The following is a 22,845-nucleotide window of genomic DNA, read 5'->3' on the forward strand; positions in this document are numbered from 1 at the left end:
ATTCAACCATAGTTTAGGGACCAATTGCGGCATTTTTCCGTAATCTTTTACGTCGAGGAAGTGCATACCTCGTATAAACCGGGACCCATAAAATTAAATGGAATATCCCAGTTGATTTTTTTCCGAAGTTCCAAGCCTCATTTATGCCTTACGTGCACATGTGCTCATACAAGAAAAAACCAGAGAGAAGGTAAGATTTGGAATTGAGGAAGCACGATCACAATGCCTAGAGCCATGGATGCTCTTTTTTTGTCTTCCCAGCGGAGTTGGACAGGCAGGTAAGAATGAATTTGGTGGGGGAAAGAGGAGATGGCTTGGATCGGGATTGCCCTCACCGGAGCAAATTAAGATAAGGAGCCTAAGTAAAGAGGAGTGATCGATGAACATGGCTAAGTCTCGAGTTATCATGGCAGAGCATCGTTGCAATACTCAAAAAGGGTTCTCCACTTTAATAAACAATTTTGTGCAAGGAAATATCTTATCCAATGAACGATTTGGGTAGCAACAACATTGCCAGAACAAGTATCCAGTATGAATTATGTTCTTTGGTCTCGTGCTGAATCTGATATGCTTACACATCCTTTCCATCTAAAAGGAAACATAGAATCAACGAAAGACAGAAAGAAAGATACGCTTATGAATATTTAACTGTAAAGGCGGCATATATTCACATAAATCCGTGGAATTTAATGGTATCATTTTGTCAAGTCCAAAACTAAATAGCATCTTCCATCATAACTTTGTACATGGGAGGTTAGAGAGTGGGAGAGATCGGAAGGAGATGGGGGTTTGCAAACACCAGAGAAAAATGGTTGGCCAAAAGAACCGACGGGTGGGAAAAGAATTCCACCAGAAGGACTTAAAACTCTAGACTTGAAGCCAAAACTTGACCAAAGACCTTCCTCATCCATTTTGCAAGGAAAAAACCCACCAAAGAACACTGTTAGCCGGTACTTGCCTTTTATAAACACCATACTTTGACAGAAGTTCAACTCACTGGTCACTGTAAGTATTCAGATAGATGAGGAGACTGGTCTCCAACTATGCCTGGTAGCCACCACCTCTAGATCGACCACCCATCCTTCCCCTACTACGTCCATAGCCTCTGCCCCCTCCACCCCTGCCCCTTTCATACCCAGTGCCTGTTGACAGGCGCAGCCAAGTGTTAGGCATGGATTTGTTTTCTCCAGTATATGCCCAATTGAAAACAAAAAGCCCAACAAGCAAATGACTTGTAAAAAAAGTAGGATCTGGACCAAATGTTTCTTGACAAAGTGAAAGAAATACTGGACATTGACTAGATGCCATCTAAATCAATCACTGGAGTGAAGTGTTCCATACTGATCATTGGAAAGGATCGGATAACCAGAGAGAGTAAACAAATATAGCAAACCAGATCAGAATTGATTAATTGTTTGAGGATCTATCTAAGTTGTACCAAAACAGACATGACTGCAAGAAAGGATAGGGAGTACTCCCTTAATCTTCTACCACTTCTCCTTAAATATGCAGAACAAGAAAATAAGAAGTAATCAAGCTTACCACGGTAGCCCCAGCTTCTGCCTCTGCCACCCCCTCGGCCCCAGTTTGCATAGCCACCATTATCTATTTGATGATGATAAAAGATTAATAAACTATAAAAAATTAAAACTAGAGTGACTCAAAAGCTGTTGTTACACATTGTACAGCAATATGAAGATCTACCTTCATAGTATCCACCTTGGTAGTTTCCATATCCTCCTCTGTTCCAGCTCCGCCCTCTCCCTCTGCCGCGACCCCTTCCCCAGCCATATGAGCCTACAACGAAGAAAGCAGTCAATTGAAAATGTCTAAGGGCACAACTATTGCAGGTCATAAGTGTAACTGGTCTTACCTTCATTGTAAGCATTGTAGGTTACACGTCTTTGTCCAGGTTGAAGCTGCCGATAGCGGGTCTGTGGCTTTGCTTGCTCCATGTGAAGGGGTGCTTGGTAGCTGAAAATCAACTTTCATTATATAAAATTAATCAAGACAAATAAATTATCTAAAACACTTCCTGGAGCAATGAGGGAAGGAGGTATTACATAAGTAAACAGACATAATAACAGTCGAAACAAAATATATACCACTAATTCTGCTCAGAATGCAGCATACTTAACACGAGAGAGAGAGAGAGATAGTTTCCATCCAGTAGTGAATTCCTCGAACTTACCCAGGTGAATTCTCATTAAGCTCCCTAGTGGACAAGGTGATTGAGATCATTGAGACATACCGAGTCATCTCCACACTGCATGAGCATTCAAAAAGGGCTTCACACCCTCTCCGCACAGTTCAGAGTAAAAATCACAATTATTCAAGGCAAAATTCTATGGTAGGAACCTACGGTACAAGTCCCTCTTCGATAGGCTCCCACACATCAGTTATGCTGACTGAGCTGATAGCAGTATCTTGATGCAACTGAGGTATTCTTTTCTGCTCAGGGAGGAAAGCATTAATGAGATGTTGATTTAATTACGTCATTTTTCCTTTCAAAAGGGAAATTAAAATTAAGAAAGGACATTGGAACTGACACTCACCTTAATAATCTCTGTGATGGCTACTGTTTTGCTGATTGCTTGTCCCATTGCCTTCAAAACAATTTCTCGCATGTGTCTTTCCTTCATATGTGAAATCCATTTACATCATCAGTTAAGTTGGAAAAGTGAAATGAACCACAAACGTAGTCATTCTCAATGTAAAAACAGCTATATTTTCACCTTGTAAGACAGTGCTTTCTATAATTCTTTACTCGCTAATAAATATTGTGCAAAAAATTTTAATGATCATTCCACAGAAAATTCAAGACATGAAGAATGACAAACTTCCATCACAAAGTTCAACAGAAAACACAAATAAAAGGTAAAGACTCAACCAGAAATAAAACCAAACAACATGCCATGACAATATTACCAACCCCTCTAGTCTTTGCAAGATGTCCTAATAGCAGTAAGCATCCAAAAAGATAGCGAAAGACCCAATGGAATGCACCCAAAGACTGAACAGCTTGATAAGTGGGGAACACAATTATCACTGAATAGGACAAAATACAGAAGCAAAACTTATCACATAAATGGAAAATCGACATGCAAGCAACTCGTATTGATCTAAAATATTTCCTATGAATATATTGATTGTCCTAATATAACAGGACTCCAAATCAAATTACTTCTCATCATTAAAATGATTTATTCTCTGAACCTTTCGGGGTTGTTATGCCTCCACGGAGGACATAAAGTACAAGAGCTGTTCTAAAACAATTACTACAGATTAGCAGCTCTCAGTAGGTGCGACACATTTTCTATCTTGCGAGCTGATGGCAAAGTGAGGGCAATACAATGGCCGGATCCCTGTGCCTGGAAATCCAACCTTTTCCCATCAAACGCATAAGACCTTTCCAAGAACTCAGCTTCCCTCTATAAGTAACACGGAACAAAGACTTCATCCTAGCTCCAATGCTACTGCCTATATTCAATGCTTAGGCATGGTGCATTGCACACTCAATCGAACGATGAAACGCATCAAAGATTCTTAGTTTAACACCTAAGATGTCTCCTACGCTACTTACTTCGACACTCACTTCCACCAAAAAAGGGGCACGGACTGTAGAAACCTACACGAATCAAAACCTTAACCATCCCGCAAGACACTCAAAGGACACTCCCTGGCCATGCTCACGCCAACAATGCCGCGCCGCAAGTTCCCCTAATGAAACCAAAAAAACCAAATCGCCTATCCTCTAAACGCCACAACAAACAAACCGAAACCCAAAAAGACAGGGAGATAGCGAAGAGCATGCATCTACAATCGAACTCCATCATAACAAGACCCTAGAGCACCGCATCAGAAGCAGTAACACCGCGGACCGCGTCCGGCGCAGCACGAACAGCTCCATTCCCTTACGAGGAAAACCCCCCCGAAGAAACGGCCACAAAACAGAGAGAAACGCGCGGAGAGAAAGGGGGACCTGAAGGAGAGTGGAGGCGTAGCCGATGTAGTTGCGGATGAGGCCCTGGGCGGTGATCCGGATCTCGTTCTCGCGCACCGGCTCCGCCGCCCGCCTCGGCCTCTCCACCTTCTGGTACCTGTCCATCCTCTCTCTCTCTCTCTCTCTCTCTCTCTCTCTACCCCCCTTCACTGCGATCCGCGCGCAGCGAGGGAGAGATTTTCCGGAACCGAAACCCTAGGACGACGGCGCAGAGAGAGAGAGAGAGAGAGAGAGAGTGGCGGTGTTGCTGTTCTTGAGAGCGCGAGGAGGAGAGGCTTTCTCTCCGGGTTCAACGGCCTCGGCGCGACGCGACGCCGTTTTCGCGAGGGGGATTCCGTTTCAACGGGGTTGCGTCGGAGCTTGCGATTCCGTTATGGCCCTCGCGGGCGTACGGGAACGGAGAGATTTATCTTCCTCTGGAGTTTTACGCGCCAAAAAGGCGTGACCGCGTGGCGGGACGCAGGCCCGCCATTGGCCGTTGGGGCGAGGGACGGATAGTTACTGCCGTACCTGACCGATTCCAAAGTTCACGGCCATTAAAATTTAAGGAAAAATATTATAAATAATCTTTAAACTTTGACTTTACACATAATAATAATAAGGTCTCTGAACTTTTAATTTGTTCAATTTAATTTCTAACTTTTGATATATGTTCAATTTAATAATTAAATTATATAAAAACATTTAATATTATTTTCGTCTTAAATTAAAGGAATGATTATATTAAATATTTTTATATATTTCAGATATTACATTGAACTTTTATTAAAAGTCTAAAGGTCATATTAAATAAATTAAAAGTTGAAGAATCACATTTAGTATTAGGCGAAAATTTAGGGATCTTATTGAATAAATTAAAAATTTGTGGGCTAAATTACACATTAAACCAAAGTTTAGAGATCATTTATGTCATTATCACCAAAATTAAAGATCCAAACTTTTTTGGAGGGTGTCAATGCGTAATAATCTCAAAGTTTAGGGGCTGAAATTGAGAAAATGGAAAAAATGAAAGTTCTTTCAGTTGAATCATCTTCACATGGAGGACATGGAATTAAAAGGTTGACTTGGGAGTGTTAAACTTATCAATCGGTCATTCGAGTTAGATTCCAATCGAACGATCTTTTGCGTACCAAAAGTGGCCAATGCGACGAAACGCATTGTTTTTTTGCAGTCGGGTCGCACTTTGATCATTCATTTGCTCTATGACATAACGTGGGATTGCTCCCCTCTCGAAGGTGTTAGTAATCCCAGTTTGCAGGGCCGTACTTGTCATCTGATTCTGTTGTTTTCGCATCGGTGGGCGATTGCCAGCATGTTCTTATGATTCAGTTCAGTGATTCTAAGTTTCAGGATTGGCTTTGTACTGTTTTCGAGCTCAGTTTGGTTGCGATGTGACATTAGCTCGGATCGCATTGCCGTGTCGGCGCAAAAACCTCGATTTGGGCACGATTATTGGCCATCCTTTTTGACCGGCTGGCTGGAGTCTCAATGCATGATTTTGCCCAGAATTCAGATTGAAGCTGTCCTGATGAAGATGTCCTAGATCGTTGGATCTTACAGTGACTACATTAGCTTATGGCAATTTGAATCGTCTTTATGTACACACTGATCCGAAACCTACTTGATCGATCCATTACAAAAAGAAGTAATTTACGCAGGTTACATTCACTTTTCCGATCTTTCCATTCGAGAAACGAACAGGCTCGAAGATTTCAGCACGACCAGCGACAAGCAGAAGTTCCGTTTTCGCATCGGAAGCAAGTCGATTGCGCCCCGAACAGATGGAGCCTCTTCTCGTCCTGGCATTTCACAGCTCCAGCACCACAACTGTCCACAAAGAACAAGAGAGTCGGGTTCAGTCTTTGCGGCTTTATTTGCGGTCAAAACATGCTGTGAGTATAGCTTGATGGATTTGTAGAACACTTACACTCTGAGTCTGTGGTGATCCAGTTCCCTTTTCTTCGAAGGCACTGATCTGTCATCTGCGGCGGAAGTGAATCCGCTGATAATCGGCTAGCGATTGGATCGATCCTCGCCGAAGCCAGAGAAATGGCCGAGTAAGATGTGGAAATGGTAGAGCAGCTTTCCACGTCCCACCTGAAACTGATCTTTGGAGATTCGTTGCTGAATTGGTCGTCGTCTGGTATCGCCTTTAGGGCTCCTCGTTGTCGGAACTGTAATACCTGAAATATGTTTCGATTCCAATTAGGACTGTGAAAAGCGATCGTTTTAGATGTGATGGTAGCTGATGAGATGCTTCGACTTGTCAGAAATATGGACGAAGCAGGTGTATCTGATTTATTTCATTTTGGCATGCCAAGTCTAAGCTAATTAAAGCAATACTCACTTTTCGGCTGATGAACTTTCCACCCTTCTCGGCTTTCGAAGCTGCGGCCCATCTAATGAGCTCCTTCATTCTCGAGATGACCTTCGCCTTATCGCCCTTAACCTTCTCCTTCTTCTCAGAAGCGCTGGATTGGTCATTTGCGCTGGTTGCTGAAGAGGTTAATGCCGTGTCACTGATTGGCAGAACCTTGTTCCCACCATGAGCAGCTCCAGAATCTGCCTTTTGGCCGATAATGCCAAGCCCTCTTGCGACATCTTCTTTTTTCATTCTTTTTGTGTGGATCGAGTTTTGTCTCCGGTGTAAGCTGCTGAGTCTCCTCAAGTTGATGGTGCTGTAGAAGCAAGCCTTAGCAACATCTTTTCTGCATAATATGGCGAATGAAGCGCATCTTGGGTGGCCCGGTTTGGCCTTCTCCTTTCCTCTTCGGGACTTCTTGAACAGAACTATACTTTTCCCTTTACTAGTTTCTTGATCTGAAAAGGAAAGGACGCCGTTTGCATAACGGGATCAGAAACTCGCCACGTAATTAACAAGCAACTATTGTCAATCTTTCTTGAAAAAATACAGTTGTCGAGACTCTTACCCGAGGCGGTATTCTTACTATCCGTTGAGCTGCAAGAATTCCCTTTTGCTTGCTCTTGTGATACCCTGAATAGCCACTGGAGGATCTGCTATGTAAGGTTCAAGTAAAAGGGACTTGCATGAGCAGCAGCTTTGATGTTATAGGAAAAATGTTCTCTTTTCTCTTACAATGACTATGGTGGGTACCTGCATGTCTCTGCTTTGTGCTATTGTCAAAGCCCTCCTGCTTATATAGCTGCTCAGTGCTAGAGATGGTGGTGATCTGGTCTTGGTCAAAACGTGACAGAAGAGAAGAGATCTATCTGTTCTGTCCCTATGCCTCAAAAAGATTCCTCCCCCTATGTCTTGTGGCTTGTTCTTTGTGCTCTTTTGGGGAGGGTCAGGACAAAAGAAGGCTCATGGAATTTGAATCTAAGGGAGGACGGGGGGGAGACAACCAGGCAGTGAGCAAGGGATGGTTGGCTTATGATTGCTGGTAACATGGGAGGGCAACTTTATTTATATAAGGGGATCATGTGGTGGGTGTGAAGGAGGGAGAGTTTTGCATTTAATTTGGTTTTTTTTTAGCTTAGGTGAGTTCGCTGTTTAAGGCCACGCTGGCGTTCTTCTTTACCATACATCTGTATGTACGGTTTTTGGGTACATCGATCCGCGCGGTCCCTGAGAGGCAGGTCGCAAATTCCTTGGACCATTTACCCATCATTGCCATTCTTGCTAGTGAATTAGGGATTGGCTTGCATTGGTTCGAGTAAAAACAGCAGTGATGGTTGCTGTGGGTGAAGCGGATCGTGCTCGTTATGGGATTGGCTTGGTACTGTTGGGTGTGACATGTTGCCGTGCCAATCGACATTGTGACTAGCGAAGATGGGTTATTAGAAAGCTGACCCTTCAAGTAGATTAGACAAAAGGACGGCATGAAAAGAAGGGGAAGTACTATTTGCAAGGATAACGAAAATGAAAGCTCCTCCTGGGAATACCAGTACTTCCAAGATCTCCTATGAGGGATGTTTGATGCAACTTATGGGCATAATTCGATTTCTCGTTTGAGGTAACAACCTATGTATTCCGGCAAAGACTTGCGGCGATTTGCATACATGCTCGATCACTCCATTCATGCCGCTGCCCATGATTTCCTCTCCCTGAACCCTGGCATGGTCCATTTTCCATCTATCTATCGAAGCCAAATTCTCCATCTAAGCCCATGTCAAAGGAAGATGTTCCTTTTTAACCTTTCATTGATCCTCAGAGTGCATAATAAAACAGTGACTCATGTCCTCAAAAGCCAAGAGCCACACACCATCCACGACTATAGCTAGAAGGCCTATATCACAAAGCACAAAAACAGCTCCCCATCTATGTCCATCTCTTTAGGTTTTGTCTCCGGATCATGCCTAATCGATGAGATCAATGGGATATTTCATAAGATCGAGTAATCTCGTCAAAATGAGAAAAACGACAAACTTTGCTGTAATTACAGATCTTCAACAAGATTACACCAACCCAATATGGTCCTCTTGTTCGAAATGCTGTCATAGACTCTCTCTCTCTCTCTCTCTCTCTCTCTCTCTCAACATGTGGGTTGATAGCAGAGCATGTGGGGAGGAGATATTTGAGGATGTTAACGCATCATGCACGGGCTGACTTCTGTGGTTACAGACAAGAATGCAGTGGGGGCTCACATGGGGCGGGTTGGGGGGTGGGGGGGCGCTTGAGTAGGAAAATGTGCCTATTAACTAAGACACTCCATTAATTTATCGTGCGCAGAGAATTAGAGGCTCGTTTTTGTTGGCATCATCCTGTGCTCAAGCTTTCCTGGCCCATCACTCTCGCAGGGTATACTGCACAAACTACAAACAAAGACACCTTCCCAACAGTCGCAGTGACGTGGCACTCTCCTGGCCATCTTTTGGACTTGGGGTGACGTGGCCTCGTCCCACTGGTCGGATGAGTTTGCGCTCCTAATTCTTGCATCAATCGCCGTTTCTCCAATGTCAGGTGTGCATCCAATTGAAGGTGCTCTTCCCCTTATATCAAGGAAGCTTTCCTAGATCAGTTAGACCTGCGAGTCGCGTCTGTGAAACAGGATTTATCAGGACTTATCGCATCCCTAGCTTTGTGGTCATCGATCTGACGTGGTTTGTAAAGCACCATTTCCGCACATAGGCAGAAAAATCCGCTCATTAAAAGGTCGTTACTTGTAACAATTAAAGCTGGAATTACAGAACATATAATAACCATACTATTAAATATAATCGCAGCAGTAAATACGATGAAGTAGCATATGCTTTTTTGCCTCTCCGGTCTTAAGTTTCGGTTAACACCACTCCTTGATAAAGAAAAACCAGCATGATTCCAGACTCTGGGTCGGACCTGATTCACAATGTTACATACCGAAAGAAGCTCGCCGCAGGGACTCAAAATTCAGAATCGTTCATGGCAGCAACAGTTAACTCACATACAACCGCCTGAGGCTAAAGACAAATCAGCAACATCTAACATCGACCACGGAGGGTCATTGAAAGGACCATGCTCACGCATGCCGTCCTTCCTTTAGGGCGAAGCGCCTTCTCAAAAGGCGATGACTCGTGGAATCAAGTGAACCGTGTAAAAGACGAGGCATAAAAGAGAGAAGAAAAATACACGACGAAAAGCGATCGTATAATAAGAGTATAATACCATGCAAGAGCGCATTCAACGCCCAAAGGAAAGACCGGAGGAGAGAACACCAAAAACGTAAAACCAAAAAGGATCAAGGCCCCATTTGATTCAACTTTATCTTAAAATGAAAGGGCATTTGTTGAGAGTAATAGCATTTGAATACTCATTTTGGTATATATTTTGAAAAGCAACTTCAAGATGAAAAGAAAAAGGAAAAAAGAAAAAGAGAAAAACAGTGAGGGGCAAGCATGAACATAGGCTGGGATCAGGGGCGAGCTTTGCCGACGTCGACTTTAGACAAGTATTGACGACGACCAGGGGTAACCGTCAGTTGAGGTTGTGTGAACCCCGAGGAAACCCAACAAGTTACAAAGGCTTCATCAACGACCAATCTCGTCGATTCTAGGGTTTCTAATTTGGATATTGCAACATCGGAGCTTCACTTCACTGGCAACTAATCTCGTTGATTCTAGAGTTTCTAATTCGGACATTGCAACATCCGAGCTTCATTGGCAACCAATTCCGCAAACCATCCGAGCCCTTTGACCGTTCGCATCCAAGTGACAGTCACCGAGGATGCCGACACCAAGTATGTACTACACCGAGGTCGAGGGTCAGATCTGAGTTCAACCATCGACCTCAACCTTAAACCACAGTAGCTCCGATGAATGGCTCAACGACACACACGACCCTCGACCTCGATGATGGCAACCTTGACTTGGACCTCACCTCAATGATGAAGCAACAAGCCCAAGGAAGAAGACAAACAATGAATTTTTTAGGCAAAAGTGGAAGACGTGATTATCAGTGAGGGCAATATTGAAAAGAAAAATATCATTAAACCTTCAAAATAGCATTCCCAACGCTAACATTTGGCCAACGAGTCCCAAAAACACTTGTCGACCACCTTATATTTTTCCCAAAGGCTTGGGGGGCTCAAAGCCCCTTGGGGAAGGGGAACCAAATAGGGCATGAGAAACCAATAGTCTTTAGTCCATCCAAAGATTAACCACCCAGTAAAGAGAACTGGATAAACCATGAATGATGAGAATAACTGTACAATATACACAAATTTAAGTCTTCCAATCCTTCTCCAAGAAAGATAAGACATTGAGTTACAAAGATGGAAACAAACCAATAAATATTCGCATATAGCTTAAACATGAGATAAGGATATCTACTATAGAAGAAGGGGAACTGAAATGCATGAACTCCAGACACAGGAAGTTCACGCATTCTGGACCCAGATACTAAATTGTGAGACGACGCCATACGAACTTCTTCCTTCAGACCACTCTTGAAACTTCATACTGATGCTCCATACCAGTTGGCAGCTTTCAAGCAAGGTGCTTTTGAGAACAACAAAGATCCTGCTCCGTTGGAAGGCAGCTTCTGCACATCACTGAAGAAATATTACAGGTGAAAGTACCATTTCATGAGCAGAAAAGCTCCTGAGTTCAGGCACTATCAGCACCAGAAAGCTAGAGAAGATACCATAAAAGCAGGCCTGCATCACGACCGATCCTCATCAGACCTTGAGCGCATCAAACGTCTACGTCTTCTAGGGATTGGAGATGCATCTTCACCCCCATCACTTAGCACATGGATCCCATCATCACTATCATTGTCATCGTCATCTTCATCATCATCCTGCAAACCCAACAGGTTCTCACCCCAAAGAAGCCTCCTTTCAGATCCTCCCGGGCGTCTATGCCTCATCCAAGCCCTTGCCCTTGATCTTGGCTCACCTGAAGAATCCATGGAGCCAATCATCTGAAACAAAAAGAAAGTAGTCCACCAAGGTCCATTGACTTCACCTGAGCCATTTTCCCTGTCAACAGCATATCTATCTCCATTTTCAATCACATAATCCCCTACAACTATAGCACCCGGCATAGCAGAACGTATGGCACTGACAATGTCACCATATTCTCTCTGGTGCTCGAGGCGTCGCCAAGCTCGCTCTCTAGATGGGTCAATATCAGAAGGTCGGATAGCAGGGTGTACCCTACGAGCATGCCTCCGTAATTCTTGATAGTTCCCTTGAAACGAGCATGCCTCACGTGAGCAACTTCTCTTCTTCAGGTTGAGATATCTTCTGGCTTCTTCAACAACCTCCCAGCCTAATATGGCTCCACGGCATAATGGGCATTGCATATCAACCTTTGATTCTGTTGAGTCTTCCCCATTAGCCACTTGAAGATCGGGCCTCTCTTGCAAGGACTCAACATTACCATTCTCCAGATCACCCTCCATTTCAACTTCCACACTTGCAACATTATTCTGAATGTGATTTTCTCCGTTGTTATCATCCCCATGCCCCTCAAGTGATCCACTAACTGTTGCACTGTGATTTCCATTTGTATTATCAATATCATTAAAATGAATTGCATTGTTTGACGAAGTCCTACCAGAAGTATCATTAGAATGGTCTGCATTTCTAGGCAAAGTATTAGGTAAAGTTGGACTGCACCTAGAATTGACTCTTAGTTTCTTAAACCTGTCTAGGCAATTTGAATGTCGGTAACTTGTATCACATATATAAGATCTGCATCCCTTTTCATGTGAGCTGCATTGTAGGAGAACAGCATTATGTGGATGGTCCATGCAGATAGGACAAGACACCTCATCCAACTCTTTGTGAATAGCACGAATATCTGAATCTTTATAAGCCCTTCTTTTCACACCAGCCATCTTGCATACACTGTAGTATTTACTCAGCATATTGAACTAATTAGAATGCCCATATAGAAGCGACAATTAAATATTAATTGCATAATACTATGTTGATAGTCTTGAAAGCAATGGTAAACCACAAAATGGTTGCATATGGAATCAAAGAAACTCCAGAATTGATATTAAAATCAATCAGTTAAAGCTGTGGCGTACATTTTGTACTGTAAACGCTTCAATACAAGTATGACATCGTAATTTCGGGAATTTAGTAGCAGATCCAATTAATAGATGATACCAATTATTACGGTTATTCAACCAAAAACTGAATCAGATCCCACTTCTATATGTAAACCTCGTTAAACAGAAAAACGCACACACTCCTATAAGCTTGTGATTTGTCTATACTTAATCATCACAATCACATCTTCTTTTTTCGTCAAGAACTCTGGCAACCAATTAAGAGTAGTCATGTTATAACCTGAAGAGTTCTAGTTACACAATCACAGCCTAATTCTGTGCCGTCTCAATCATCTCCGGTATGATCAGGTGAAGAACTTATCCATAGAAATATTCTATAGAGAATCATTGTCAGCTTTTGGTATAAAGGTCGAAGAAAGCTCTCAAGTTCACTGTGAACTCCAACCATCTCTTGAATATCAAGAAACTAAAAGACGACGCTTTCCACGGAGAAATTTAAATTATGGCAACTACCTCAACAGTATAGTCAGAAAACTAAACTAAATGCACGCCTAGGCTGCAATAACTCACAATTCTAAAGGGATTTGACCAATGTGATGCACACCCATCATTTGATACCAATGTCATTTTGACTTTCAAATCAAAAGGGAAAGAAGAAGGAGAAGGAGGAGGAGGAGAAGAATGCCTATTGCTTTTAAGGCATGAGGTAGTTTAATTGCTTACTGACTATCCAAAGTTTGTTATATTGCCAGGTGGCAAGCTTTCCTCAGAGGCATTCTCACCTTTTGTGCCCAAATTTTGACAATAACCATCTACATGATATTTTATTTCTCTCTATATTCTCCATTATTAGTTTGACAATTCCAACACAGAAACAACAACACATTTAGGTAAATCTATTTCCAAAAATGGTATAAAAAATCATCATTGATTGTATTCTAGTTATAGAAGAAGTTGCACATAAGCATACTTAGGCGGCATATGTCCTAAAAAGTTCATTTGATCCAATCCTACTCATAGGTTGATCACCATGCTCAATTAATATACCAAAATGCTGATACCCTTCAAATAGAATGACTCCTAATGAGTACCTGAAAGACCTAAGCTGAAGACGAATTAAAAACTTAACGTAAGCAGAGACAGCTACTTGGGCATTTATACATCGTACTTCCTGTAAAACTTTAATTATTCTGAATAATCTGGATTTTTCTTAAATGACTTACATTAACAAACGTAGATGCATTATTTTGCCATATTAACACAAACAAAATTCTGCTTCTTCTTGATTTAGACAAAGGAAATTATACTTATCATTCTATCTGAATCTGATTTCCAAATTTGCCAACAAGATTGGAATTTGTCTAGTACATGAAGACAAATATGCATCAATTAATATCGTACTGCAATTGAAAACATGCCAATTCCAACAGTGAAAAGCTTTAGGAGAGAACTCATTAGTATTCGCATGAAACAGAAACTTGATATCATGAAGTACGTCACTGGATGATTGTAATGATGGCTACTTACCAAGACCAAGAAATCTGTGGAGTAACAACAATTCCTCCGAGTCCTTATAGCTTGTCAGTTTAATCTACTGTGAACAACAAATCCTATATTGAGCTTAAAGGGGAAAACAGAGGGCAAGCTATCAAGCAATGTTTTGTTTCGCAAGACAGGTAAGAAAAGATCACCCACGGACTCTACAACCTGCAGTCATCCAGTAAAAGAGAAGCATCGGTCACATTATTGGATTTGTATGCTATAGACTGAAAAAAAAAATTATTTGAACGCAGTAAATTCCTCAAGGAGAATGTCCAATTTAGGGAGATACAAGCTCATTCCGTTCTCTAAGTAAACCACTTCTCTATGGTGTCGAGTTTAATGAGTTTTGATAAAACAAATAGCCCATTTAATTATGTAAGGAACTCTCTAGGATTAACTTCCCGAGAGCTTATTAAACTAAAAAATATATATAATAAAAATGGACTTTGGGTGTCCTTGCAAGCAAGGTCCATGAACAATCTATTTTCTGTCAGATCATCTCCTCCATTTCAGCAGCTATAATGAGCGATGGTCAATCGGAATGATAAGTCTACCCGCATAAGAGCAATACATGACATACAAAATATTTCAGCAACAATGCAACCTATACCATGTCAAAAACCTGTGTTTAAAGGCCACCCACAAATGGAGAAACTAAAGATTCATAACGAATCAAAGCCCCGCAGATGATTTAATTTCTTGCCCCACAAAATAAATCCAACCCCCACCAGATCAATCAGCCATAAGATGATTTCAAATGAAGCTACGGCTACGGCGTTCTTACATCCATCCCCCCAAGTGAAAAAATAAAAATAAAAAGTAAAAAATCAACCTTTTTACCAATTTACAGCGTATTATAATCAATTAATCTTTGATGTTAATCCCAACACTCGGATCTGATTTTCACAAACCGTCAAGACGTTCCCCACGGGCACCGGCAAAGAAAAATCATCCGACCTAACCCTATCGTGCAATCCCCAGCAACAGCCACAAAAGAATCTCATCGTTTCCTCGTCCGCAATCACCCCGGACGAAATCAAGCGAGATCGGACCCCACAGAACCCACAGATCGGACCAGATTTCGATTCATTTACAATCATCGAGCATCGAGAATCATAAAAAACAACTCCAAAATCGACAGTTCATCACCGATCGGCGGCAAAAAGGGAGAAAAAAAAAAACAGAGTGCTAGGGTTTACAAATGGGATCGGAACCGCTCCGTCCGCAGAGATTCGAGATTCGATCTCCTCCGCAATCGCGTCGAGGGGGACTCTCGCTTGAGTTGAGGGAGAAATTGGGGAGAAACGAGGGAGAGACGGGGCGAGATTTTGAGTCATCTGCCGTTTCGTTTTATAGCCTGTGAAAATAATAAATGAATTTCCTTTTTTACAATTTATTTATAGAATGTGAGCGCTGGCTTCCGCCGCCTACTCATGCCAAGATGTCAAAATAAAATTTTCAAAGCAAAAATTTACAGAGGATTTTATAAATTAAATATATGTCTACACACGCTGTCTAAATTAAACCATATTTTACCTCCCTTTTCTGATCCTTTTTGCAACCAACCATCAATTCCTGATTTTTGAAACTTAAAATCTACCATGATTACCCTGAAATCAACCTAGAAACTATTTTTTTCATTATCTAGTTTTAAGGTCTACTCGATAAGTTATTTTTATTCTTTTTTATGTCATTTTTATAGTAAAATAATATGAGTAATAAAACGGTTCAAAGTAAAAGATGAATGGGGGCAAATGAGTAAAGTGAGTCAAGAACAAGTTGCGAGGGTGAGCTGCAAGTGAGCAAGTAAGGAGAGTAAGTTGAAAGCGGAAAAGAGAGATAAAGAATTGTGAAGCTTTTGAATGAGGTTAAAGAGAATATGGGAAAATAGAGATAGAAAAAAACATGTTAAGAAAAAAATTAGGGCTTTTAAACTTTATGAAACCGATTCAAATTCGGTTCGATCAAATTGGTTCTTAAATGGCTTTACACTTGGAATTGGGGACCATACTAGTTTTCAGGATTGTCTAGTCCAATTTCAAGGTACAACTAATGTAATTGCGTGGTCCAATAACCTAGTACTGTTTGCTAAAAAATGAAAGGACAAAAAGTTATTCACGAAATTATATGAACATGAATGGTCGTCAATAATAAATGTAATTTTAATCGGTTAATTATTTCAAACGATACTAACAATTATATTTAAAAGAATATTTTCCAAATGATTCAATTTACATAAATTTCTTTTACAATTGGATCTTCCCGCTACCAATAACCCGAAATTACCTACGAGCGTAGCGCATGCCCCGCCGCTGGGATTTGCTGTAAATGAAATTTCATTGGCAATATGGAAAAATAATTAAATTATTGTTAATTGATATTCGAGGGAATTCTCTTTGGATTTTGGTATTTTATTAGATCGAATAACACGGTCCCCATCGAGATGTAAGCCGCGATTTTCTGCGATTGACGCCGCCCCGCCGCCTCGCCGCCTCGCCGCCCCGCCGCCGCCGTCGAGTGCCCTAGCCGCCAAGAACTCCGACGCCGCGAGTCCGATTCCGGCGAGGCGTCGGACGAATCCGATCTCCCCGATCGCGGCGGGAGCCGCCGATGGCGTACTTGCTGAACGCTCTCACGAAGAAGCGGGAGGTGGATGCCGCCATCCGGGACACCATCGACAAGGTCCTCGTCCTCCGCTTCGGCCGCGCCTCCGACGCCGTCTGCCTCCAGCTCGACGACATCGTGAGTTTCCCGCGCGGACGAGCTTCCTTTCTCTGTCCTTCCGTTAGCGCCCTCGATTGCGCCGGCGAATGAGATTTTTTTTTTTTTTTGGCTGATGCTCGTTTTTGGTTGGTGCAGCTCGGGAAATCGGCGAGGGAGGTGTCCAAGTTCGCGGCGGTCGCGCTCGTGGACGTCGATTCGGAGGACGCGCAGGTCTACGTCAAGTACTTCGACATTACTCTGATTCCGTCCACCGTGTTCTTCTTCAACGCCCATCATATGAAGATGGATTCCGGGTATGCATGTCTCCTTTCCGGCAACTACTGTCGTTGTTGTCGTTGTTGTTGTTTTTTTTTTTTTTTTTTGCCTTTTTCAATTGCTTTTTTTCGAGGGTTTCAACAATTTTTGTGATGAAACTACCCCGTTCCAGTATAGGCTTGAGCAACTTTTGCTTAATTTGCTCCTTCGCGTTGTATAGTGTTTTCGATTACTGGGCGTTACTTGATCACGTCATGTTGGATTGAGTTGTTTCAATCAATGGACTAAGGTAATGAGGGCCATCCTTGGTTAAATGAAACCCTCGTGTCGAGTTAGCTCTTGCTGAATGAATGTCCTGTTCTGCTATGATACCTCTTTTACCATCTGCATTGTCGCACACAACTGAGTAGCTTTTGAGCATTTGCAGATCCATTATTCCCCTATGTGCAGAAAATGTTAATTTGATTTATTCCATTCTCTCATCTTCTTTCATTAGCTACTTTAGAGACATTAGCACGTGTGATTTGTGCGCAAATTGTTTATATTACCGATTTGTGCTTCATTCAAAGGATTTCTTATGGCTTTTGTGAACTGATGTTTTTTGTTTACTCTGTGGTGATATTTCAGTACTGCAGATCATACTAAATGGGTTGGTGCGTTTCACAGAAAACAAGACTTCATTGATGTCGTAGAGGTATATCATCCCATTCTGTTTTACTGGATGTTGCAATTGCAGCATTGCTTCTCTGACAGTAGCTTATGAGGACATACCTCAAAATGTCACCAAACAAATAGATGATTCTGTGACAATAATATCATGAAGGAATAGTTCCCACGGTCTAGCAATAACAATGCTTTCACTAATTGAGATACTAGTCTACCAGTACTGATTGAGGGAGAAGTTGTGGTTTGTGTAGAAAATGGAGAGATACGAAAGATGTGATGCTGCATTTGTTTTTTGTTTCTCGCTCAAGTTTTGGTTAATATAGCTTGCACAGCTTATGTGGCATAGTCTGATTTGCTGCTTGCTTCCTGATCTATCTAATCTCTCTAAGTAAACATGGGCACGTAAATCAGCAAGGTTTCGTTATAGTAGATGTCTGTTAGGGGGCATTTAGGGCATGGTAGGTGGTGAAGAGGTTTCTCTATAATCTGAAGTGGAGATTGAGGATAGCTTTGCTTACTCTCTAGTCCATTATTAGCAGAGTGCCAGAGGCATGGTAGAGCCTGAAGGCATGCTCTTTGCAGCCAAACTTGAGTAAAGGTGATTTGTGTTGAAGCTTGTTATAGGTCTTAAAAGAAACATCACATGTTTCTTCGGAGTTCATTTGGAAGATTTTGAGCTCCAGTAAGGATCTTTCGGTTCGCACATCAGCAGATTTAAGGTGTGTCTGAAGTTTGGAAGTGATGATAATCTGAGGAAAGTCACACTCTATCTTGGGTTGGTGTAAAATGTGTAAGTAAAGAGGGGGAGTTTGTCCACCAATCTGTTCTTACGCTGTGCTTTTTCTGTGGACTAGGGTTGTTTGTGGTTCCATTTGAAGATAGTTTCAACCCAAACTGAGATCATCCTTTAAAAAAATCTCAACCCAAATCCCAAAAATCCGGATAGTTCAGTTTGATATCGTATTAAATCTGTTTGAAACTAATTGCGCCAACCCCTCACGCTAATGATAGGCTTTACCTACAATATCAAACTAGAAAAAAAAAAATAGAAAATGAATTTTAGACAATCCTCCATGATCATATGACGAAAAACATATAATATAAGAACCAAGATGGTATTAATGTTTAAAAAATAGTTTGACAGAACGCGCTAAACTCTAATATAGGCCCTTATCTAGATTTAAAAATCCATTAGCAAAGGCCAACTCAGCAAACTTCCACTTGCTATGTTCAAACCAAGTGATTTTTCAATCTACAAAAACTGCTTTACATAATAAAAGTTATCAGTTTGGTTTCATGAGTCTATCTCAACCAATATGCCAAAACCAAATTGATGTGTTATACAATGTCCAAGAAAAGAACTTGAAGTTACTAGGTGAAGGAAGATTATGTATATAAGACTCATTGAAACACAGTGGACAAGGAATGTAAGATACTTTAACACTCCCTCTCACGCATAAACCGAAGTTAGAACAACATGTGGAATTTACAAAAGGCATGTGGGAAGGAATCCAGTTCTGATATCATGTTAGAATGTTCAACAAAAAGACTTTAGCTATTAACTGGAGGGAAATTACATATATATATATGAGGCCAGTGGAAGCCTATAGACAAGTGACATTAAAACTTCAGTATCCTCTCTGATGTGCAAAATAGACTGACAAAGGCATGTGGAAATGACAAATGGGGAAATGACGAATGGGGAACCACATATGCAAAATAAACAGGGACAAAACCTGGATCTAGTACCATATAAAAATGTTCAATTCAAAAGTTTAAACTATTAAGTGGAGGCACATTGTGTGTATCTAAGGCTCGTTGAGTTCCCATATATGATACTTAAACACAATGAAGCGATTACAACAATTTCCAACTCAAAATTGTGAAATACAAACGATTCGGTTAGGTTTTGGATCATCAATTTTATAGTTTTTGTCACCTGTCCTATGGACCTTTAGTCTTGGTTATCTATTTGATTAGGAGTTGAAAGTGCTAAAGCTTGTGAAATTCTTTCTTATTTTTGGCGGTTCTCTGGAATATTTCAGGAAAACTGACAAATTTTGTGTAGAGTATTCCAGATTTTGAGGGAGAATTTTCAGATATTAAAACTTAGATATGCCTAGAGCTAAAGGTGAGAGCGCAGCAGACATATCTGTTTATATCGTAGACCACATGCATAATAAATTTTACGGTGGGTTATGGCATCTGTACAATGATCCGTGGCTGATCTACTTTTGTGGACTGGCATGACAAATTCTAAATTCTTATGTACTTATTGATGGGACATTGGATGATTGACCTTTTATATGGGTCAAGCTTAGAGTGGATGAGGAGGGAATTCACCTTTTAAATGAGTCAAGCTTAGAGTGGATGGAAGGAGTGGGATGGAGAGAAAGAGTTCCCCCTCTTAATCATAAAGATGATATGGCTTGATAACATTCTGGACTACTAAGGTTTACCTGCTTGAGCATGGAGTAAATACCCTTTAGGGGACGTGTAAAGATGTATGTGGCCCTGAAGTTTCTCAGCTGATGACAGTGGACTGAGTGGACATCATGAGTGCTGAGAGTTGAAGGACAGAAAGGTGGCAACTTAGATTAGAATTGTAAATAATGTTGTCATGGATTTCATTGTTTTTCTTGTCTATTCATCATGTATAATAAGTTCCACAATGATCTGGTGCCTAAAGGGTGCTAAAACCTCCTTTATCTATTTCAATGCATGCTTTAATGCAAACTTGAGTGAGTAAGTTGGCTTGAATAAGCAGTGTTTGTACAGAATATGGTTGATCAAATGAGAAGTGTGATAGTTGCTGCCAAGAGTGAAATGTAAAATTTGTCTGTAGACTGTTTTTTGGGTAATAACATCAATAAGCTGCCTGATGTCGCTGCATTCCTCTCATTTGTGAATGGCCACTTTTCCCATATCATATGCAATCCTAATTCCTGTTGTCTCTTTAGTCATATGCGATGGTGCATCTCCTCACTGGAATTATTCTGCAATTCTAACTGAATGAGACCTCTCTAAGTGTTTCGGATGTAAGCACATGCTGACGGCAAAACTCTTGTCCTTCCTGCAGGCTATTTACAGGGGTGCCATGAAGGGCAAGCTAATTGTGAACTGTCCCCTTCCGCCAGAGAGAATACCCCGATACCAGCTGCTGTACAAAGACATATAAACAGCACATTTCATCGCTGTCCTTTTCTCATGTTGTATATATGTAGGTCGCACATCCCACCTACGTTATTGGTTTATAAATTGCAACTAAATTCACTATATCTTGATTGTCTCACTGCTCTTGATAGCTTTGCTTTCCTTGCACAATCCTCCAAGATCCTGGATTGGTTAACCTTTGCTTTCAACGGATAAATACCCAGTCGAGAAAATTACAGATGTGTACATATTTTCTGTCTGGACATGGTCTGATAAAAGAAATAGGTTTCTTGCACGGGTGATGATATACTCTCCGGAGGATTAGACCGAATATGTATGAAAGCTGACTGATGTGGATGTCGTTCGGTAACAAATCAATCCCGTATTTTCATTTCCAGTTCGAGCAGCCCCTCACATTCTTCTTTCTTGGTTTGATGTTAATGACGGTGAATGACACGACGCATCATACCGAACGAAGAAAATACTAATCCCATCAAATGCGGAGGCCATCAAGAGCGCGAAAAGCTAAAAATATGAAATATAATGTGATGCAAGCGTATGTAATACGTTGAACATTCATGCAACGATGCGCAGAATTTTCTGGGGCCGTTCATCTTTCACGTGATATTTGCTCGGTCAAAAGGGGAAGACGTGACGGAAACCAGCCAGAAGCAGCAGTTCAACAATAGATCAATAGATGGCTCATGACCGAAGTAACTTACTAGTTTTCCATTGGCTCGGGCCTCGGAGTCCTTGCAGGGTTACGCTTTGCCTGAAATTATGGGATTGAGTAAATCGCGGGAAAGAAAGATTTCTGTTTTGTGTTGTGTTTTACATTTAGTTTCCTCGTCGGTACGGTGAGACGGGATGCAGAAACAGCGGTATAACGTGCGATGTTCGTTTTCTAGCTGGTTTCGTTTTCCTTCACGACAAGAACATATGCAGGGAGGCTGGATCACACACTTGAGAGGCCGAGGTGCACTGGATATGTACACAATCTAAGTAGATGCTCAAGATGGCGTGAAAATGGAGGTCTAGACGGCCTTGCTATGTACGCAATCTAGATTGGTAAGTATTGTACCGTGACGAGTTCATATCGACGTGGGTTTGAAACAATTGATGTGATTATCTAGTTATAAAAGTGTGCAAGATCGAGCTTAAGCAGGAGGACCAGCTTAATGATCTGCAATAAATATATGTTTTCACAAACTGCAAATGCACAAATATTCGAATAGGCAAAGAGACTCAGCAATTAGGCCCCGTTTGATTCGGCATTTGCAATGAGCTTTGGGATTCTAAAGTCCCTTGGCCAAATGTAAGCGAGTTTGATTTGTGTTTTTGCTCAACTTTAAAAAAATACAATTACATCTCTAAAGGACTCTAAAAGCCTTTAGTACAAAAGTAGGTCTCGAGGTAGTTTGGGAAGTTGCATTTTCTAAATGCAAGTCTTGGCCTTAGTTATTGTTCATCTTTTCCGAAGACCGCAACACAAAAAAACCGATCGGAGGCCAACAACCGCTAGCCAAGGGGTCGTGCGCGTTGCGCTTGAGGTCGCTCGCCCTGCAAATGGTCGCTCGACCCCAACAAGCGTCGCCAAACCTCAAGCGTCGCAGGATCGCACAACTTAGGCGATTGATGACCTGAATCGCATGACCCAGGCAACCCCCTGAGGTCACGCAACCTCAAGCGACGAGGATCGCATGACTCAGGTGGCCGTCGCTTGGGGTCACCTGACCGAGGCGATCGTTGCCTAGGGTTGCACGACCTAAGCAACCTCGCCTGAGGTGGGCAACCTCAAGAAAGGCCATTCGAGGGCTAGATCTAGCCGTCCATGGGCTAGATTTGATGGTCGGCGGCTAGATTTGGTCGGTCAACGACTAGACTTAAAAATATATATATTACAAAAATCTTTTTTTTTTTTTTTAAATTAGTAAAAATTCATTTGCAAATGCAATTTTTACCGAATAATATTTTAGCTAAAGTTGTTTTCCAATGCACTTTAAAATTATAATTCACTAAACGTTAATTGCATTTGAGAAAA

General features: G+C 41.6%; 4 protein-coding genes across 8 annotated transcripts; 1 reads left to right on the plus strand and 3 right to left on the minus strand.

Annotated features, from left to right (window-relative positions):
• Positions 1-634: 634 nt before the first annotated feature.
• LOC104456550 (ribonuclease P protein subunit p25-like protein) lies at positions 635-4,375 on the minus strand. The gene is made up of 8 exons (XM_010071360.3): positions 3,983-4,375; positions 2,556-2,636; positions 2,363-2,451; positions 2,192-2,266; positions 1,874-1,974; positions 1,705-1,797; positions 1,543-1,605; positions 635-1,142 (listed from the first exon to the last, which is right to left on the minus strand). Exons 1-8 carry the CDS (start codon positions 4,106-4,108, stop codon positions 1,042-1,044), a joined length of 729 nt encoding a protein of 242 aa, XP_010069662.1. The 5' UTR covers positions 4,109-4,375; the 3' UTR covers positions 635-1,041.
• A 1,124-nt stretch (positions 4,376-5,499) lies between these two features.
• Positions 5,500-7,412, minus strand: LOC104456551. Of its 3 annotated transcripts, none has more exons than XM_039299303.1 (5): positions 7,119-7,412; positions 6,934-7,009; positions 6,351-6,823; positions 5,931-6,186; positions 5,500-5,830 (listed from the first exon to the last, which is right to left on the minus strand). In XM_039299303.1, exons 1-5 carry the CDS (start codon positions 7,122-7,124, stop codon positions 5,811-5,813), a joined length of 831 nt encoding a protein of 276 aa, XP_039155237.1. In that variant the 5' UTR covers positions 7,125-7,412; the 3' UTR covers positions 5,500-5,810. The 3 variants fall into 3 exon arrangements, with proteins under 3 accessions (XP_039155237.1, XP_010069664.2, XP_039155236.1); XM_010071362.3 differs by having other exon boundaries at positions 6,934-7,018; XM_039299302.1 differs by having other exon boundaries at positions 7,101-7,412.
• A 3,183-nt stretch (positions 7,413-10,595) lies between these two features.
• LOC104456552 lies at positions 10,596-15,361 on the minus strand. Of its 3 annotated transcripts, none has more exons than XM_039299016.1 (3): positions 15,206-15,361; positions 13,992-14,171; positions 10,596-12,294 (listed from the first exon to the last, which is right to left on the minus strand). In XM_039299016.1, the coding sequence occupies exon 3, from the start codon at positions 12,282-12,284 to the stop codon at positions 11,103-11,105; it is 1,182 nt and encodes a 393-aa protein (XP_039154950.1). In that variant the 5' UTR covers positions 12,285-12,294; positions 13,992-14,171; positions 15,206-15,361; the 3' UTR covers positions 10,596-11,102. The 3 variants fall into 3 exon arrangements, with proteins under 3 accessions (XP_039154950.1, XP_010069667.1, XP_010069665.1); XM_010071365.3 differs by having other exon boundaries at positions 10,596-10,982; positions 11,085-14,171; XM_010071363.3 differs by having other exon boundaries at positions 10,596-10,992; positions 11,085-14,171.
• A 1,065-nt stretch (positions 15,362-16,426) lies between these two features.
• On the plus strand, positions 16,427-20,943 carry LOC104456553 (thioredoxin-like protein 4B). Its single transcript, XM_010071368.3, has 4 exons — positions 16,427-16,748; positions 16,866-17,023; positions 17,613-17,679; positions 20,731-20,943. The coding sequence occupies exons 1-4, from the start codon at positions 16,617-16,619 to the stop codon at positions 20,827-20,829; spliced, it is 456 nt and encodes a 151-aa protein (XP_010069670.1). The 5' UTR covers positions 16,427-16,616; the 3' UTR covers positions 20,830-20,943.
• The last annotated feature ends 1,902 nt before the right edge of the window (positions 20,944-22,845 follow it).

The sequence above is a fragment of the Eucalyptus grandis genome, chromosome 8 (genome assembly GCF_016545825.1).
Source record: "Eucalyptus grandis isolate ANBG69807.140 chromosome 8, ASM1654582v1, whole genome shotgun sequence".
Lineage (NCBI taxonomy): Eukaryota > Viridiplantae > Streptophyta > Magnoliopsida > Myrtales > Myrtaceae > Eucalyptus > Eucalyptus grandis.